At 39.5% G+C, this 21390-nt stretch overlaps 1 protein-coding gene across 2 annotated transcripts in view; it reads right to left on the bottom strand.

Annotated features, from left to right (window-relative positions):
* MAPRE2 (microtubule associated protein RP/EB family member 2) overlaps window positions 1-21390 on the bottom strand; it is a 162850-nt gene that overhangs the window by 117053 nt on the left and 24407 nt on the right. For both annotated transcript variants that reach the window (XM_073790654.1, XM_019930419.3), the window contains exon 2: window positions 18676-18737. Coding sequence is in view for 1 of the 2 variants with exons in the window: in XM_019930419.3 (XP_019785978.1) it covers window positions 18676-18737 (62 nt within the window). In the remaining variant the exon portion in view is untranslated. The remainder of the gene's footprint in view (window positions 1-18675; window positions 18738-21390) is intronic.

The following is a 21390-nucleotide window of genomic DNA, read 5'->3' as shown; positions in this document are numbered from 1 at the left end:
TCACAACAGTGAGAGGCCTGCGTACCGCAAAAAAAAAAAAAAAAAAAAAAAAAAAAAAAAAAAAAGATTCAAGAGGAAGGGATATTGACTTCATTGATATGCTCAGTGGGAGGAATATCAACATTACACTGTAAGGGAAACATGTGGATGTACTGTGGCAGCCAGCTTTGGGAAATGCATTCTGCCACACACACCCTGCTTCACCTTCTTCTCCCTATTTCTTCAGCATGGGGTTGTTACAGCAGGAATTCCAGGGAAGAAAAGAATCAGGGCTGAAGCACTAATTTTCAAAATAGACTTTTAATCCCATGGCAAATAGGATAAGCTGAAGACATTAGTGAGCCTCAGAAGTTTGATTTACAATGATGAAAGGCTTAAGATCCTTGAATGACTCAGAACCTAAAGTTCATGCCATCAGTCATAGGACTCCATGACTAGTTGGAGACAACTGAGGTAGAGGTTGGTGAGTATCCCTGAGAGGAATCCTGCCCTATGTCCAGCCACACCCCAAGCTGGCTTGGGAATTTACAAATAGAGGGAACCTGTTCTTTTTCATACCTGGAGCCCTGAGGGATGGGAAAGCCACACAGAAGTTCCTGACTCACCACAGCACAAGGAAAGGAGAGGACAGATGTTGGTGAAGGGTTTCAGGTGACACCGATTTTTCTTCAAAGCTGCCCAATATTTCCAGGGAAGGAGGGAGAACACACCTGACCCCGTGCGGTAGTGACAGAAACGTCAGCAGCAAAGAATAGGCCTGTGTACTGACGAGCCAGTTTTCCTGATGGACAGCTGTCATGAGAGCAACTCAAAAAATCAAATCTCCACTCAGGTTTCCAGAAGTACCTCGTAAAAATGTGGTGTGATGTCTACAGTCATCGCCGCCTTCTCTCACTTACTGAAGAAGCAGACCAGAGGCAGAAGCAGAAATTAGGTTGGCGCCATTGGTTTGGACAATTCACAGTGCATTTAACGAGGAAGATTCTCCCCTACTTGGCTCCCTCTCTTTCCGCATCTCCTGCTTGAACAGACTCAAATCCAGCAATCAGTTTTGAATCCTCAGCTTTTTGCCCACCCTTCCTCCCCATCTCTCTGATTCGGTCACTTACCTGTTCATTTCACAATGTGGCATTTAGGCCCCTCCCACTTCTGACACCCCTACTGTGGACGTTATGCCTGGCTTGAGAGACTCCGGAGGGGTTTCCTTGCTTCCTGATGCTCCTCTCCGTGCTTCTGACGTATCGACACGACATCTACCTTTTCTCCCTTTTTTTCCAAAAGTCTTCAATGGCTCCCTATCACTTTCAGGATGAAAATTCCACGTTTTACTTTTGGTGCTTAGGCCCTACACAATCTAACTACCCTTAGAAACGTAACCTCCACCACATATGGTAAGAGAGGAATTTAACCTGGTTAACTCTTAACCAGGAATGCTAGTTCTGCCTCCTGGTATCAGCAGAAGAAAAGACTTCCTCTACACGTAATTAGCGGAGAGAAGCACGTAACCGTTCCGATTGCGAGTCCTTTACAAATGTTCCTGTAGAAATAGATTCTTCCATGTGATTATTGTATTGGACTAGGTTCAGTGGGACTGCGAGACCTCTAAGCTACCACTTTAAAATAACTCAGCTTGCTTCATCATAGAGCTCGGAAGACGAGATAAACTTGGTCAGATGAATTATGATGTAAATGTAACAGTATCTGAGTTGTCCTCGCAGCGTCCCTGTCCATCCAGGACGAGGAGAGAGAGCCAGGAACATTCAGCTACTGTCATCTCATCCTTACAATTGTTCTGACTAATCAGATTACATCACTGAAGTCCAAATCACTCTGCGTTCAGCAAATTAAAATATCAGCTGAAAAATTCATAAGGCGATTATTGCTTAGAAGAAATAAAGAATTGTAGGGTTGCTATTTCCTACTGCTGGTTAGAACATTCAAAGTTCCTCAGAGGCTGGATGACAGGTCCAAAGAAAAGGCTCTTCGGCCGGTCACTTACATTTGGACGCAACCCGTTAAACAGCAGCCTCACATTCTGCACGCAAAACACTCAACTCAGGGTGAAGGAAATCATTCCCCAAACGGCCTCCTCCCACATTTGCAATATTTGAGGAGAGTTCCTGAAGTCTGGACACAGTGCTGTGGAGCTGAGCCAATAAACTTCACAGCGGTTACGAAACAGCTGCAAATCCATGCTTATGTCATGCTTTGTACAAATACTATATAAAGGACACATTCAGATCAACAGAAGAAATATGGCTTTGCTAGTGTTAAAGCAAGATGCTCGATTTCACTAGGAAGATTTAAGAAGAACCTCCAATGTTTCCTAATTATGTCGTTCTAAAATGTATAGTTAACCTGGATTACTTTTATTTTATCTTCTCCGTTTCCCCTCTTCCAAGCCAAAGAATCATTTACTTCCACCCTTTAAATTCATCACTCTAGCCATTGACAACATGGAGGGAAAAAACCCAACCACAACCCCAAACAAAAAGAATCTGTCCAAACTCTCAGAGCCTCTTCACACTGACTTTACCTGGCAAAAGACAGTGCCTTATAGTGATGAGAGATGCTGCTGTCCATAATATTGTCTGTGGTACAAAGATACTAAATTTACTGAAAAGACATTTTCTTGATTCCTTTCGAATGTCAGGCAAATGTAAGAGCCAAATTTTCTGCATAATTTTACACACGATTATAATTCTTTCCAAAATGGGAAATGGAGGTCAAGTGAACTTTTGGATCCTGTTTCACAGATCTTAGTAAATTTTATTAATCTTGAGATTCTTATTTTCATTTGCTGAAGAAAAGCAAGTTATGTAGTTATCAGAAAATATGTTTGTTTGTATAAAATGCTTTGTTCTACTGCAGTCTAAAAAAAGTGGTATTTATAGCCAAAAGCTTTCAACAAAGGATATTCCACGAGTGAGGGATGAGGTCAGGGTGTGAATGAAGGAAGAGGGATGTGAAGAGTTCGTAATTTACGTAAAAACCTTTAGTGAATAGGATCAAGCCCAGGAAGATGCTAAAATTCCAGCTCATGGTAGCAGAGGAAGATTAGAAGCTTATTGAAAACTCAACAAATATTCTGAGCCCTGGGACTTTGAGAACTTCTAATGTAATAAAATGTGAGCACTTTCCCTCTGCCACAGATCAAATCATTGAAAGAGATCTAATCTAACAGTATACACAGTTAGCCTGAAGCATCAATTCTTGGCTGTATATACGAAAGTTTTGACCAAAAAATGATGTTATTAACTTATTCTTTACTGTAGCCTATAGTGGTTCTTTAGTGTAATATATTTGGCATTTATGATTAAATAAAAAATATTTGGGTTATCATATTCTTATTATGATAAATATTCAACCATATTATAAATATCACCTAATAAAATGCTACATTTTCACCTTTCAACTAGCCTGGAGACATACCACTGGGTAAGAAACAGCATGGTAATGATAAGTTTAAAAATAAGTATATTATCCTGGGTATCATTTTGTCAGTAGCTTCAGTGTAGATTACCTTGTAAAGATATTCACGAAGTGTGAAAATATCATATATCTTTGCTTCACCCTTTTAAAAAAAATCTGTCCTATTCAAATATCTGCACAACCACCAAATGCTATCAATTCTTCTCAAATTGCCTCAACATTTTTTGTTTGTTTGTTTTGGATTTTTCTTTTGTTTTTTGTTTTTTTTGTTTCCATCAAATCTGTGTCCCCTGAGAGGCAGAGAAATGTGATAGCTTCTGGGAGTCTTCCTGGCTAAACTCGTTCCTTTCAATCCATTCTATATATATGAATAGTTATTTGTAGTTTATAAAAGTAATATGCACACGTTAAGCATCGGAGGACTACAGAATGTATAATATTAAATGTGTAGTTAATGTTTTTTTAAACTATGTTTAGCTCTTGTGAGGTTACAATTGTATCTCTAAAAATTCAGCCGTTTTTATTCTTGATTTATCAATATAGTATCTATTTTCTACTGTAAAAGAAATTCGACATACTTCTATTAACTTTCTCCTCTCAATTACTGTTAATATTTAAAGTTGTTCCAGTGGTTACCTTTACAACTTCAAGCAATATCCTTAAAATTTCTTGACTCATTCCAAGGAATATTACTTATTAACTCTTCATTTGATATGTGTCTTCTCAACTTTCCACTTTTATTTATTTTTATTTATTTATTTATTTATTTGCGGTACGCGGGCCTCTCACTGTTGTGGCCTCTCCCGTTGCGGAGCACAGGCTCCGGACACGCAGGCTCAGTGGCCACGGCTCACGGGCCCAGCCGCTCCACGGCATGTGGGATCTTCCCGGACCGGGGCACGAACCCGTGTCCCCTGCATCGGCAGGCGGACTCTCAACCACTGCGCCACCAGGGAAGCCCCCACTTTTAATTTGCATGGTTTTACCATTATGTCTCCTTTATCGTTTATATTTACATTATGTTATATGACTGTAGTCAAGTCTTCCTTGTTTTGACTATAGGTTGCTTCTAAACTTGAAATCTAGTAAATGGCATTTATGATTATGTAATTTCTTATTCTCTCCAAACTCAAGTGGTATTACCTTCCGTAGAGAAATAAATATGTCATTAAATCTTGAATCTTGCAGTCAAAATAATAAGATAACAAAAACATCAGGGTCAAAAGAATTATCTTTTCTCACAGGCCATTAATTGTTCCAAAATATATCTCATTTTAAGACTGAACTTGAATTTTAACAGGTATGTCAAATACATAGATGTGTTATCTCTCTATATTTCTATACTGTATAGTTTATTTTTCCTAGACTTTTTTTTTTTTTTTTTTTGCGGTACACGGGCCTCTCACTGTTGTGGCCTCTCCCATTGCGGAGCACAGGATCAGGACGCGCAGGCTCAGAGGCCATGGCTCACGGGCCCAGCCGCTCCGCGGCGTGTGGGATCTTCCTGGACCGGGGAACGAACCTGCGTCCCCTGCATCGGCAGGCGGACTCTCAACCACTGCGCCACCAGGGAAGCCCCTTTCCTAGACATTTTAACAATTTTTTTTTTGGACAGAAGAAATATATACCATCATCTCATGATAAAAAATACTCAGATTCTAAATCTAGATATATATAATAGAATGACTTATTTTTCTGTAAGACATTCATCATGGAACCCACTATCTAATTTGGATCAACTGATTTGATATTACTGATGGCATCCTGATATTTCTTATAATTGGACTCTTCCATTAGTTCCATAATTTTTTGGATGTTAATTTATCCTTTATTTTATTCTCTTGTATTTTCCTGGACTACATCTTCAAGTTGTTTTTTGAGAGGCTAAGAGAAGTATTCAAGGCTTTTCATGTCTGAAAATGTCTATTTGTTCTCATACTTTATTCTCAGTTGGGCTGAGTACAGAACCATGGTTTCAAAACCAATCCCCTCTGAACTTTGAACACATGGTTCCACTGTCTCCCAGTCTCCAGTATTATGTATCAAAGTTTATGCCATCCAGGTGATCACTCTTCTGTGGGTAATGCTCTCATTGTCCAACTTTTCACCCCAGAAGCTCTAAATCTCTTTTATCCTGAACTTTCACCAACACGGGTTTGGGATTTTTATATTTATTTTACTCAATGGTCAGTAGCCTCTCTTAATCTGAATCCTTATGTCTTTATTTCTTTCTCTCCAATGTCTCTACTTTTCCTTTTTTTTTTTTTAACATCTTTATTGGAGTATAATTGCTTTACAATGGTGTGTTAGTTTCTGCTTTATAACAAAGTGAATCAGTTATACATATACATATGTTCCCATATCTCTTCCCTCTTGCGTCTCCCTCCCTCCCTATCCCACCCCTCCAGGCGGTCAAAAAGCACCGAGCCGATATCCCTGTGCCATGCGGCTGCTTCCCACTAGCTATCTACCTTACGTTTGTTAGCGTATATATGTCCATGTCTACTTTTCCTTTAAGGACTCTTCTTAACCTTGAACTTCAAGATCACCTTTCCATATCACTAATACTTTTCTTACATTTTCCATCTTCTCATCTTTTGCTCTATACTCCGGAATACTCTTTAGCTACATTCAGGAAGTCTTTCTCTTGATTTTTAGTTTGCAGGAACTCATGTTTTCTAACTGCTTCTTATCCATAGCTACTCTTCTTTTGAAAAGGGGGTAGTGAAGTTTAATAGATGCAATACTTTTCATACTGTCTAAGGATAGTAATTAGATTTTTTTTGTTTTTTTCTTCTATCCTCAGAATTATTTTATCTGGATTATAATAATTCTGTGAATGACTTCATCTCTTCTTTTTTCATTTTTCTTTTGATTAAAAAAATTACCTAGCAATATAGTCCTATCTCTTTCTATCTTCTAGAAGTTTGTCAATTTCTGGTCCTCATTCATGTTTCCAGAATTGCCATGCTTTTATTCTTTTTAAATTTTATTTCAAATGAAGATCTGGAGAGAAGGGAAACAACCGTGTAGACTACCATCTTAAAACTAATTTTTCCATAGAGTATTGCATCATGTTCAATATTTCCTACTATCTAAAATGTAAAGTTTAAATAACAGTCTGGTATTTGGGAATTGGTGCGGTTAGAGCCCAGCTTGTCTTTCTTCTTAACCCTCCATTTATCACATTAAAGAATCAGTCATTCCCTTACCCCATTGAGAGGGGTTATGCTCTGTTCCCTGTATCTTCTGACTGTTGTCTGCAGTGTTCTTTTTCCTTTTTTTTTTTATTTTAATGTAATCATATTTTACAAAGGTAGGCTCAGCTCAAAGTCTGCCTCTTCTGACGTCTTTATGAGCATCCTAAGATGGCCAACGTTCTGTATTACTTAAAAACATTTGAGTTCTGTACAAATGATTGTTCTTTGCGCCAGCAATGTCAGTTTTTTCAACCAAAATTTTATCTACTATTGATATTTTTTGGACCCTAAAGTCCGAAATAATTTTACCTAAGTGGGATTAACTTTTAAAAGCAAATGTTTCATGTTTTGATATCTTACTATACAATAAAAATATCAATGTTTTGATGAGATGCAGCTTAAAAAATAGTGCGCCTGAGTTAGGCAATTTTTATTATACATTGTTTTCTTGATCAGGTGGTAAGAGTAGTTGGATATTCTTCTTTCAAGACAACTGTATAGCATTGCTATGGTGTAATTACACAATGTTCCAAGCACTCAGTTTTTTGTTTTTTTTTTTTTTTTTTTTTTTGCCGTACGCGGGCCTCTCACTGTTGTGGTCTCTCCCATTGCGGAGCACAGGCTCCGGACGCGCAGGCTCAGCGGCCATGGCTCATGGGCCCAGCCCCTCCGCGGCATGTGGGATCTTCCCGGACCGGGGTACGAACCCGGGTCCCCTGCATCGGCAGGCGGACTCTCAACCACTGTGCCACCAGGGAAGCCCATCAGTTCATATTTTTTGACAGACCAAGCAAAGTTTCTAAGCCAGGCACGGGAAAAAGACGCTAATGGTTCAGTCCAGCTTGTAAGCCAAAGTAATGCTGCGTGAGTGGCATTACCTCACACAAATCTGAAACATCTCTCTCCCCAAGAGCAAAAGTACAGTTAGAGACACAAGAATCCCATGAGAGAAACTCTACCAGGCAGGTATTATATAGCCTAGTCATTGCCTTGAAAAATAACAGAACAACACCTCAGCAGTTTGAAACGTCACGGTCCAGTAAAGGTTTAACACCGTATTCCAAAGCAGAAGTATGAAGTACTGGAAAATAAAAAATCCTCATGGCCTAGAATTTAGTCCTCTAGGGAGGCACTCTGAGGCTTATCCTAGCCTTGACTGTTCATGTTCCCTAATATAGTTTGATATCAACTTGATCACCTGTGATTCATTTGAAAGGATTTCTTGAAGACTCAAACATGACTAACTTTAGAACAGAGACAAACACGTCAGTGCATGCATTTTAGGCAGAATGATATTTGAGGTGAGGGATGCTGAAAATCTGTTATCCGCAAGTCACTGGGCAACCTGATTCCAAGCCAGTTTTATAGACTATACAGAATTCAAGAAGCATATATTACGTAACTAATGTCTGGGAGAGGGGGTGGTAATTAAAATAGAATGCATCATCTGTTGCTCTTGAGAATATCACGTTTTAGAAGTTAAAAATTACATATGTGAAAAATTTGTTTAAAATCCAAGGTAATATCCAATTAGGAATTCCACAGTATAATAACTCTTCACAGGGGATGTGGAAACACACAGATAGGAGACTTCCAGCCGGGGTATTAACCAACCAATTATGATCTATAGGTTTAAGACCTGCCGAAGTTAGTTTTTAAACAGACTCTACACATCAAACAATGGAAGGTTGGAATAATAATGGTAAGTCGACTCTAAATACTATTGTATAGATATTAACACTGTGATCATGAGTATGTGTGGCAGCATGGAAACTGCTCATGACAAAGTGAAATAAAAAGCAGTGTCCTAAAGTATGCACAAGGTATGCTTATAACTATGTCAAATTATATGAAGGGGGCATTTGTTAGGGTAGGATCATAGGTGTTTGCTTTTCATGATTTCCACCATTATTTTCAATAGTGGACATTTTGGAAATGCCATAGAAGTAGAAGAAAATATACACGTAAGAGACATGTGAGAAGGCAGGCAGCATTTGAACTCTGGGAGATGTTTGATTAGATGACTGTAGATAATCTAACCTTATGTAAGATATATCATAAATATATAGAAGTACCAGGAAGCCTGAGACTTTGCTGTGATGGTAACTAAGCTGTTGGGATCTGTCTTTATTTCTTGAGTCAGTCCGAATGACTGTACATCTATGACACTAATAGTTGTATTTCTATGGGGGGTGTAAGCTACAATCAACATAACTGAAGTGGTAGGGGGTAGGGAGGGCAGGGAGGAGAGGTGGCACACAGGTACAACTTCTGAGATAATTGGATTAAACACACACACACACACACACACACACACACACACACACACATGGAATTAAAGTCTGTGAGTACTGCTTGTGGAAATAACTTTGGATTCACACCTGCTTGCATTCGCATCTGTCTCTACCACTTACTATGTGCCTTGAACAAGCCAGTCATCTCTCTGAAAACTCAATTTTCTCATTTCTAAAAAAGCAGAAACAAGGTTCACAGCGGACATATATGATAACCGAGATATTAATGTGTGAAGTTGCTAGCCGGGTATTTGTACACAGTAGGCATTAAGTTTGTTCTCTCTCCCACACTTTTCTTTGTACACAGGACTCTGGTGTTCAGGTATCAGAGACAAAATTCAGGTAGAAATGAAGGTGACTCTCCCCTAGCAGTAGGTTGTTTTCAGATCTTGCCCCCTCCCCCATGCTTACCCTCACATGGGCCAGCGTCCCTAGGCTATAACCAACTTGATGGCAGAATGAGGCCAGGCCAGAATTGTTTGGCCATCAAAGACCAGAGTGAGTTTCCTGGGTTAGCTCTGCTTGTATGCTGCATTTAAATTTTCTGTACTGTCTAATCTGGCTTCTAGAAATGGACGGTCCTATACAGTACCACTGGCCACATGTGGCTATTTACATTGAATTAAAATAAAATAAAGTAATAAAATCTTCCTTAATCACATAGCCACATCTCAAATATTCAATGGGCACATATGCCTAGGGGCTCCCCAAATAGTTGGTATAGATAGAACATTTTTATCACTACAGAACATTTAGAACTCTGCTCTGAAGCTGTGGGGTATCAGTGGGAATAAGAAATGTCATAGGCTTCGTACTCATCATCTTCGTTCATTAATTCTTTGATTTTTTAATGACTTTCAGGCCAGAAAAATAAACTTAGAGAGTGAAGCCAGGTAGAAGAAACATATTTCCTGATTAGGGGGCCTCAGTATATACAAGCATTCCAGGCACCAGCCTATGAGACATCAATTGCATTCTTTCCACATACCACAGCCCACTTGTAAAGAAAATTGTGATAAGATATGTCAACCTCAGAGTAATTTAAGTGACACTTTTGCCAGCAAAAATGAGTATTTCTTAACCAGATCCTGGTGCTCTATGCATAAGGCAGAAATCTCCTCTAGGGATATACAATCTATTAACGGTTTGCCAAGCAGTTCGGCAGTTTTATTTCTTCACACAATGCAATGGTTGCCTGTGGCGCCACCAATGACAGGCAATACAGGTTTGTGAATGGGAGATGTGACACCAAACTACTCAATAAGCTGTTCAAAGTTTCATTCTGAACCAATCCAATGTTAATTAAGGGTGCCCCCCAACAATCTATTCTGTCAGCAGGGGGCCCTCGTGAGTTAGTTACAATCCCTGTACAAATATCGAACTCATAAACCAAACAATCAAGAGCTCTTAACCCAGTCATTTGGCTCGTGCAACATTTTAAAAAGAAAGAATAAAGCATTTGCCCACTTGAAAGTAAACATATTGTCCTTGAGATCAATTTCATGTTTCCCCAAAAAGGAACCCTTATAAAGTTTTCATCTACTCACCTACATATGCCTTGTTTGAACTGTTGAACCCTGCTGGGGGGCAGGGGGAAGAGGCACCCTGCCTAGAAGATCAGCACAACTATAAATTCATGCCCTCCACACCTGAGTGGGTGTCAATGTTTCCAGGTCATCCTTCTGCTTCCCTACTCAGCACTCTGTCATTATTCACAAACCAGCAATTTCAATACTTTTTCAGTTTCTTTAGATCTCTGACCTTTCCACCTTCCCTCCCTCAGCAGATAGCCTTGTCCTTGACTTCAGAGGGTAATTGAAGCCATTAGACAAGAATTTAAGTTTCCTGCCCCCAAACCTACACATTTACCTGCACGGTAGTCATCTTATTCTGTTTCGGGCTTATTTAAAGCTGCCCTCTCCACGCCTCCATTTCCCCCTTACTCCTCAGCTTCCATGCCGGGTTCCACATTGACCACGAGATTGAAATCGTCATCACCAAGATCACTAACAACCTTCTGCTTGCTAAACCAATAGGCACTTTTAGTCATTATCTTACTTAACCTCTGTGGAACATTTGGGTTTATCAATCCTTGGCTTTTGCTCAGTCTTGAAATGCTATTTTCCCTTGGCTTCCATGAGAGCATATACAACTGGTCTTTTCCCCATGTTTCTAGCTAAGCATTATCAGTCTCTCTCTCTCACTGTAGTAAAATACATATAACATAGAACTTACCATTTTAACCACTTAAGTGTAGAGTTCAGTGAAGTGGCTACTCTAGGTACCTCATATAAGTGGAATCATACAGTACTTGTTTTTTTGTGACGTTTCACCTAACATAACGTCCTCAAGGTTCATCCATGTTGTAGCATGTAGCAGAATTACCTTCCTTTTTTAAGGCTGAATAATATTCCACTGTATGTATAAACCATATTTGGTTTATCCGTTCATCTGTCGATGGACATCTTGGTTGCCTTTGGCTATTGTGAATAATGCTGCTATAACCTACCCCTTAAATATTGGTGATCTTCAAGGTTCTGTTCTCCTTGGACAGTTTTACCGAGATTCACAGCTTACTGCTTACATGCTAGTGACTCCAAAAACTATACCTGTGGTTCATTTTTCCCTCTTTTGGGATTCAGATCCCAAATCTCTATATACATACTCTTGGATGTCATGGGCACCCTCAACTCAACATATTTAATACCGAGTTTCTGATTCTTGCCATCGCACTTTCAGTGTTCCCTCAACCCTGTGTTTCCTATCTCAGTAAATACCACTAGAGCTCCCACTTACTTATATCAGGCACCTGGGCATCATCCTCTGCAAACCGCAGCACTGCCATTGGCGGAGCTCCCAGGGAAGCCCACTGAACTCCACGGTTGCCAGGTGACTACTTCTTACTTTGACATCCCTGAAGGGGGTCCCGAAGGATAATGAGTGCTTTGGCGAAAGACCCCTCTCCATTAGTCCCCTCTCTACACACCCTGTATTCCCTATAGCCCTTACCTGACTTTTCCTTCTCAGCACTGAAATAGGCTTACCACATAGCAAGCACTCAATACACGTGTTGAATGAATGAATCAGACCTTGACCTCTCCCTTACCCATGCTGGCTATTTTGCTTTCTAAACTATACTCAAACCCACCTACTTCTCTCTACCCCAGCTGCCACCATCAGCTAATCTAGATGCTCATCAACATCCTCCACTTTGTGTCTCCACTTCTAATCTTATCCCCTCCCGATCACTTTCATACAGTTGCCAGAGTGACCATCCTAAGATAAAAATGATAGAAGTTTTACTTCTCTACTTAAAACACCTCAACCATCACTTTCAGGATAACAACTCAAAGTTCTTCACTGGCCTCACAAGGTCCTTCCTGATCTGCTTGTCCATCCAACTCTCCTTCTGACTACTACCTTGATGCTGCAGCTCGTTACTGAATGTCTTTCAATTTTGCTAAAATGTCATATGCTTCTCTTATCTTCTTTCCAGGTCTTTGAAGATGCTACTCTTTCTGCCCAAACAATCCCTCATTCCCTGCAGTCCCCCTCTCCCCAACATCTGCTAGTTCCTCCTTTTTCTTTGGGTCTTAGATGAGATGTCACTCCCTCTTGGAAGCCCCATCTGACCTCCCTGCACCAGTCGTGGCTTTGCTGTCACTGCTAGGAGGATCACAGGATGCCATGGGAGCCCCTACCATAGCCGTTAGCACCCTGTAGAGGAAGTTGCCTGTCTTATTAGTGTCCGCTATGGTGGGTCATAGCTCCATCAGTGTTGAGACCCTGACTTTCTTGCCCAAAACATACCCTCGGCACCTTGCATGGTGATGGGGCCATGGTAGAAGCTTCATATTTACTATGTAATCCTCCAAAAATAATTTGACTTGGGACATTTCAAACATCCAGAAAAGTAGAAAAAATTGTATAATAGCATAACGTACACCATACCCACCAGCTATGTTCTGTAGTTAACATTTAGCCATATTTTCTTCATCTAATCATCTTTCTCTCTTTGACAAATCATTTTGAAATAAGTCATGGAGAAAATGAATGAATTCTAAGTCTCACCAACATGTTCACAGACCACATAAAATAAGCTACTGAAGAAAAGGATAAAGAACCACGAATAAAAACCTTTAAATCTCTACTTAACTGTAGTCCAGTGAAATTCAGAAATGAGAACATTGAGCTGTGCACCAGATACTTTTTTATGAATGTACTCTCACTCCATCATTTAATTCTCCTGAGTCTTACAAGGTCACCTCATTAATAAACAAAAGGAAATCTGTCAAGAACCTGTAGCTCCAGGAGGTAAAGGAGAAAGAAAATAAACATTTGCTGAGTGCCCATAATGTATCCAACACTTAATGTTACTGCCAATTATTCTCACAACAAACTCAAGATGTAAAAACTCAGTGAGGTCAAGTTATTTGCCCAGAATCGAAGGGAGGTAAATGGCTGATGCAGGAATTTGTTCCAAGTTCCCTCTCTTTCTACCACTATTCATTACTTTTAAAATTAAAAATATTTACTTTAACATTATTTTTTGCTGTGGTCCGAGAGGGGTAAGACACATATTGCTTCTACAGGCACAAGGAATTCTTAGGCTAACACTTTTTAGTTCTTTTTACTTCGGTGGTATAGATGTGGCAGAAGAAATGACAGCAGTGAATATGGCACAAGAGCATGTGAGAGTCAGAAGCCAGGGTTCTGGTGCCGTGGCATTGTCACCAAATGTCTGACACTAGGCTAGTCACCCAACTCTCTTCACAAAGAACGTGCATCTGTCAGATGAGTGAGTTGGATTAGATTATTACTGAGGTTCCTTCCAGCTGCTAGAAAACAAAACACCCATGAAACCCTGTACTTCTTAGTGCTTTGCTTCAGTCATCAGCTGGTGAGGGCCAGGATGTAGGTCTTGCTGATCCCAGCCTTAGGCTCTGTGCATTCTCAGTTAATATGCCCACTGGGGGAACCAGCTGTAAATGTAGGCCAATTTTAATTGGAATGTTGGTCAGTACAACTAGAGTAACCTTCAAACTTCCAGAAGCAGATCTCCCACAGATTCTGACCCAATAACTGACGATGAAGACAGTGCCAAAAGAGGAGCCAGGGAAAAGCTCCTCTTCAAAGAAAACCCTGGTTTCATCCCTACCTCCATGTGTATCCTCTGCTAGATAAGCCATCCCACCGATCACACTTACAATTTTATTTTTAAAGGCTGTCTACTCCACTAGAGAGTAAGCTTTGAGAGCTCTGTCTGTTCCCCTTTATATCCCGAGCTTGTAGCACAGGACTTGGCATGTAGTTGTCAATCAAGACATGCTTATGGAATGAAGGGCAAATCTCACCATCTCCAAGCATCCCAATCCAATTTACCTTCAAAGTTTGGCTCCGATGCCATTTCTACCTCCCCTCACCCCTCCCAAATGCCTTCATATTTTAACTATATTTCTCCTATGGTGTGTCTCATCTTGTGTATTTTACTACAGTTATTTACTAGGTATCTTAGCTCCCCAGTAAGGTCAAACTCAGACAGAAGCTATCTTCTGCTCACCATTAAAATCTTACAATACACAGTTCATAGTAGGCACTCAATAAATGTTTCTGGAAGGAGCACATCATTTATATATTGATACATATATGTTTACATATACACACACACACAAAGTAATTGGCACAGTTCTTTACATATAGAAGACATTCAATAGATATTATTGAATAAATTAAGTGCTACTTCTCACAAAGTTGTGGTGAGCCTAATACCCTCAAACTGTAAACACTTGTAAAGTACTCCAAACCTTTTAAGAAAAGATGTGGGGGGCTTCCCTGGTGATACCCAGGTGGTTGGGAATCCACCTGCCAATGCCAGGGGACACCGGTTCGAGCCCTGGTCCGGAAAGATCCCACATGCCACGGAGCAACAAAAGCCTGTGTGCCACAACTACTGAAGCCCGCGTGCCTAGAGCCCGTGCTCTGCAACAAGAGAAGCCGTTGCAATGAGAAGCCTGCGCACCGCAATGAAGAGTAGCCCCGGCTAACCGAAACTAGGGAAAGCCCGCGCACAGCAACAAAGACCCAACGCAGCCAAAAATAAAATAAATTAAAAAAAAAAAAAAACATGTGGTAAACTAGATTAAAAGTCATACAAATGGTCATAGCCTTGGATAATAATCTTCTGGGATTTTGTCCTAAGGAAATAAACAAAACCAAAGAAAAAACAAACAACTAAACTGAACCAACCAAAACAATAACAAAGTCTACAAAAAATTTAGTATAGCATTTTTTAGTGAAAAATTAGAAGATATTTTATGGCACATTGATACAACATAATACTATTCTAATGATTGTTCTGATGACTCATGAAAGACGCTTGTGATTAATATCAAATAAAACACAAAATTCACATGTGCTGTGTTATCCACTATAGAAAAACAGGAATACTTAAGGGAATAGCAAATATGCAAAAAAAAAAAAAAAAAAGAAAAGAAAAAAAAGGAAAGAAAAATAGTTATTTTGGGGTGGTATTGTTATGGGCGATTTTTTTCCCCTAAAGTTTCCTTTAAATTTATTATTTTTATAATAAAAATTCTGGTAGAATCAACATAAAAGTTTCCTTAATGTGGCTGTATTTCCTATAGACAGTTATTTAGTGAGGACCAAAGCGTAAATTACAATGTCTGTTAATAGCTATCGCTCCAGTATTTGACACTAGGACTCAAGTGATACCTGAGTAGGGATGCTATTCTGTGTCAGGAGGTACAAAGCACAGGCACGGTGTGCAGGTGCAGGAACAGATTTGGACGAGAAGAAAGCAGTTAGACCCAGCAAAGGAATCTTGGGAACCACACAACTGATGATGAAATTGCTCACTCAAGGAAACTATTAATACTAGCTTCCGAGAGGGTTAAATGAGGAGGCTGCAACCCAGAAGGGATATGAAGAGAAGGCAGAAGAATGAAGGATGGCCGTCTTCTTGGTTCTCCACCATTTCCTATTTCCTTACTGTCTACTATCTCAGACAAGGCTGTATACCCTGCCAGCCAGCTGCTGGCTGCCTGTTTTTGTAAATAAAGTTTTATTGGAAGCCAGCCAAACCCATTCATTTATGTTTATTATGTTTTCACGCTACAATGAATTGAATAGCTGTGACAGAGACTGTACGACCAACAAAGCAGAAAACTATTTACTATGTGGCTCTTTACAGAAAAAGAATTTGTCCCATAGCCCCATATATATAAGGAGGTTTATACACAGACACCTAATTTAGATATCAGGCCATCTTTTTCTATTACTTTTTCTTCAAACATGCCAGCTTGGAAGATAAATTATACAATCACCTTATTATCCAGACAGAATTTTGAGGGTGAAAGGGGGTGGTAAAGATGATATTCCAGGACAGCAGAAGTTAACTAGGACTGTCCTGGACACCAGATATATAGGCCCCCTCCTAGGGCACACGAGTGGGTTTCAAAGGGCACTCAGTGCCTGTCCAGGGACTACTTTTTTTTTTTTTAATGAAGTATAGTTTATTTACAATGTTGTGTTAATTTCTGTTGTACATCAAAATGATTCAATTATACATATATATATACACATCCTTTTTCAAAAATATTCTTTTGCATTATGGTTCATCATAGGATTTTTTTTATTTTTTCTTTTTGCGGTATGCGGGCCTCTCACTGTTGTGGCCTCTCCCGTTTTGGAGCACAGGCTCCAGACGCGCAGGCTCAGCAGCCATGGCTCACGGGCCCAGCCGCTCCGCGGCATGTGGGATCTTCCCGGACTGGGACACGAACCCGTGTCCCCTGCATCGGCAGGTGGACTCTCAACCACTGAGCTACCAGGGAAGCCCCATCATAGGATATTGAATATAGTTTCTCATGCTATATAGTAGGACCTTGGTTATCCATTCTGTATATAATAGCTTACATCTGCTAATCCCAACCTCCCACTCCATCCCTCCCCCAACCCCCTCCCCCTTGGCAACCACAAGTCTGTTCTCTATATCCATGAGTCTGTTTTTGTTTCATAGATAGGTTCATTTGTGTCATATTTTAGATTCCACATATAAGTGATATCATATGGTATACATCTTTCTCTTTCTGACTTACTTCACTTAGTATGATAATCTCTAGTTGCATCCATGTTGCTGCAAATGGCATTATTTCATTCTTTTTATGGCTGAGTAGTATTCCATTGTAAATATAATACGTACTACCTCTTCTTTATCCATTCATCTGACGATGGACATTTAGGTTGTCTCCATGTCCTGGCTATTGTGAACAGTGCTGCTATGAACTTAGGGGCTCATGTATCTTTTTGAATTATAGTTTTGTCTGGAAATATGCCCAGGAGTGGGATTGCTGGATCATATGGTAATTCTGTTTTTAGTTTTCTGAGGAACCTTCATACTGTTTTCCATAGTGCAGCCATTTACATTCCCATCAACAGTGTCTGAGGGTTCTGTTCAGGGACTGCTTTTACGTGCACATGGAAAGCTCAGGCAGCTCCTCTTATTGGTTCTTCCTATTTCAGTTGCCCTCAGATGCCTTTCTACTTCCCTCTCTCTGTCCCAGCTCTGTCCTAGAGCCAGTTCTGATTGTTGAAGAGGGCAGCTCTTTGGGCACCACTCAGGGTACATAGAGCATCTCTACTTTCATTAGAGCAAAAGGGGCAAAGTTTACTCATCCTATTTAAATAAACCTTAATTATTTCAAATCATTACAAATAAGAATTTTGTACCTGTAAATTTCACTTGGTTTACTATCTAGGCAACTCCTTAAAATTCTACTCTTCTTTAGAATTTTCTGTTTCTCTTCTCAAATAATTCATTTAAAAATGACCATCAATCATAGCATTTATCACAAAGAGATGCCAAGACAAATATGGTCTATTACCCATTGATTTGAGCTTTTAAGACTCACCAATACTGTTTGGAGAATTATTGAAGAATGAAGTTTCTAATGTTATCCTTCCAGAATGATAAACAAAAGAAAACAACACATACCCCCCACACACCTATTTTCCCCCTAGTAAAAATTTCGATGCTGTGGGCAAAAAGTAAAACAAAATATGTTTACAGCACCCTTAATGAAATCTAGGACTTTACACTTTGTGAGACTGTTCTCGGTGTGAACAATAAATAGCTCAAATCTTTGAAACCGCACTGGATGGCTTTCCAAATATTGCCATCTGGTGGAATTTCAGTTAATTGTTCCTTTGTTCTAGTGAGCTCCTGGAATAGTAGATGGAACACCAGTGGGAAACAACAGAAGGTCAAATGATTTTGTCTCAAACACAAATCCCAAACTGAAAAAATGAGGCTTCCCGAGCTTTCATCTCCTTTAAGATGCCCACCTCTACTGTAAAGCCAACAGAGCAGTTGCCTGGATTTTTAACAAATAATCCCTTCTTCATAATTAGAAATGTCATGAGGTCATTTGACTATATCTTAAAATTCTCTCACTTCACTTCTCACCAATAAGATCTCCAACGTTAAACTTTAACTGGCTTGAGCATTTTTAGAGGAATTGCGGATAACAGTTAATTAGCCCTTAGTACATACGGGAAATGGAATGTAGTTTGAAAAACAATGTTTTAATGAAGCATGTTTACTCGAATACTCGCTTTAACTGTATAATGGAATTTTGAAAATAAATTTGTTACAAAGGCATTAATAATACGCACTCCAATTTCATCTGTAAACAGGGAGTCATGCAACATAATTTACGTTGAAATCTTACCTTGAGCATCCAGGCTCTCTCCCTGGCTGTCGAGAAGAAATGTTCCTCTGAGAAACAGGATACTGGGATCGTAAAAATGAAAAGAAAAAAAGCATTTACTGTGCTGAAAACATCAGAGCAAAGGGTTGTTTAGTTCATTGGGTGTGGCCAGCAATGGAAGAGAAAATTAAAAAGCACACATCCAAATTCGGTTGACTTTATCATATAAGAGAGTAACTCAGCCAAACAACAGGGTTGTCAGCTACATTATTATATCATTTCTTGGGTTGATTAATCATAGTTTGAGAGTATTTAGATAATGTCAGTCCTATGAAGAGAATTTTTTTTACCCTCCCCCCCATAGCCTCATGTGATGAGAATCATGTGTTAGCAGATAACCCAAGGAACCAATGTCCCCAGTGAGGTATCAAATGCCAACGTCAATTAAAGTATTGACTTTCCCAAACTTGGGTTAATCTGCAGACTTTATATCTAGTATCAACACAGGCTTATTCTTCTAGTTAAAAGATGTGTTTAGGGACTTCCCTAGTGGCACAGTCGTTAAGACTCCGTGCTCCCAAGGTGGGGGGCCTGGGTTTGATGCCTGGTCAGGGAACTTGGTCCCACATGCATGCTACAACTAAGGAGCCCACGTACCGCAACTAAGGAGCCTGCATGGCCCAACTAAGACCCGGCGCAACCAAATAAATAAATATTTTAAAAAAGATGTGCTTAATTTTAACAGGACAAGCATTGCCAGGATCAAACTTCAAAATATATACACCATCAAGGAATTATTTACTTTCTTTATATGAATGTGCTATTTATCTTCAAAACATGCTCTGACTAAATGATAAGACAATAAATTGATGAAGGACAGGTCCAATTCCAGAGGTTGAGACATGTGTGTGAGCTGTGGGTTTTGAGGGGCCCAGTTTGGGGGTGGGGTGGATGATAACTGGGGAGGCTGCTTGTGGCTCAAGCAGTTGCTCCTAAAAAGGACCCGAGATGCAGATGTGTGTGAGCCTTAGTGGTCTTCCCACCACACCCAAGAAACAGACTAGAAAGGACCCCTCTCCACCTGCCACCTAAGCCCTCACCCTGCACATTGCTCTTCCGTGTTTTCTGTAAATGGCCATTTCAGAAATGCCTTTGGTGTTTGTTTAGTTTAACATCAATTGTATAAAAATAAAGTATTTGTGGCAGATCCAACACAATGTGATTAATCCCAGACATAGTTCTGGAGATGCCACTGGGAGAAAGATTTTAAGAAAGGGAAGAAGGAGGCATTTTTTATATATATATATATATATATATATATATATATATATATATATATTTTTTTTTTTTCTTTTAATAAGAGAAAGAGGAGACGGTGAAAGGAAATAAATGCAAATAACAAAATGTAAGTGCTGAGAGAATAAACAAAGGCGATAGCTGAATTTTCAATGTTATACCATTCAATAAGGGAGTTCAAAAGTAATTCATAGAATTTGGCTTGTATAAAAATCAGAAAATTTAACGTGGATGGTTTCAAGAACCGACCTCGGATAAGCTGACAATTTATTCCCTTCAGATAGAACAGGTAGAATTTCTTCACATATTTTACAGAATTTAATTTTATGAGTGTTTCACATTTTTCCCATAATTTAATGAGAGTTGATAATACTAAAAAAATCAGGTTTAAAAAAATCTGTTCCCATCCATGTCAGTTTCTTTTCCTAAGTCCATCTTTGAGATATTTTAACTGAATCAGAATAAAATTTTCATTTGCCCTCTTTATTTAACTAGTACCAGTAGCTACGTTACTAGGCGAAGTATTGGCTACCAAGCTAGGAAGCAAGAGCATAAGTTTCCTAGTTTATCTGTAAACCAGATAATTAGCCCTTAGAAAATTCGGGACCAGCTGTATACAACTGGTCTTTTCTGTTCTGACAACAAGAGCCCGTTGCTAACATTCTCAACAGCTGCGATGGATCAGTTCGGAGAAGAATGAGACCGTTTATTGAATACCCCTGCACAAGTCATTTGACATATTTTATCTAATTTAATACTCAAAACCATCTTATTACAAATGAAAAAACAGAGGCTCAGAGCAGTGGAGCAGTTTCCCAATATCATGCAGCTCAACGAACAAGTTCTAACTGAGTCTGACAGACTCTGCTGTTTTGTCCACACAACACCACGTTAAAAGCCAGGCCTCTGACATTGATTTGAGACACCTGGAGAGCTCTTGGTCTACTCCTGGGATGTGGTAGGTGCTCAATAATGCATGGCCTTGTGAGGGTGGAGGTCTAGGGTCCCCACTGGTGGGGATGGCAGGGAAGGCAAACAGTGTTTTCTGTGCTGCCTGGCATAAGCAGAGCAGTTATTGTCTCTAAGTTTCACACTTTTTAAAAAGACGAACTCAAAATAGGTCACTATGTACATGTGAAATGCAGAACTATGAAACTTTTAGAAAAAATTAAAACAGGAGAAAAGCTTTGGGATCTAGGGCCTGACAAAGAGTTTTAAGTTTTTGACAACAAAAACCACAATCCATGCAAGGAAAAAATGGATAAATTGGACTTCATCAAAATTAAGAACTGTTGTCCATTGGGTGTAAATATAAGGTGTAAGTAGGAGAAAATATCTGCAGACCACATATCTGACAAAGGACAAGTATCTAGAATAAGTTAAGAACCCTCAAAACTCAGCTAAAAAAACCAAACAATTAGGAAATGGGCAAAAGACACT

This window comes from Tursiops truncatus, chromosome 13 (assembly GCF_011762595.2).
Source record: "Tursiops truncatus isolate mTurTru1 chromosome 13, mTurTru1.mat.Y, whole genome shotgun sequence".
NCBI classification, from domain to species: domain Eukaryota; kingdom Metazoa; phylum Chordata; class Mammalia; order Artiodactyla; family Delphinidae; genus Tursiops; species Tursiops truncatus.
The sequence above is the reverse complement of the archived record's forward strand: the minus strand, read 5'-3'. Positions and strand labels throughout refer to the sequence as shown.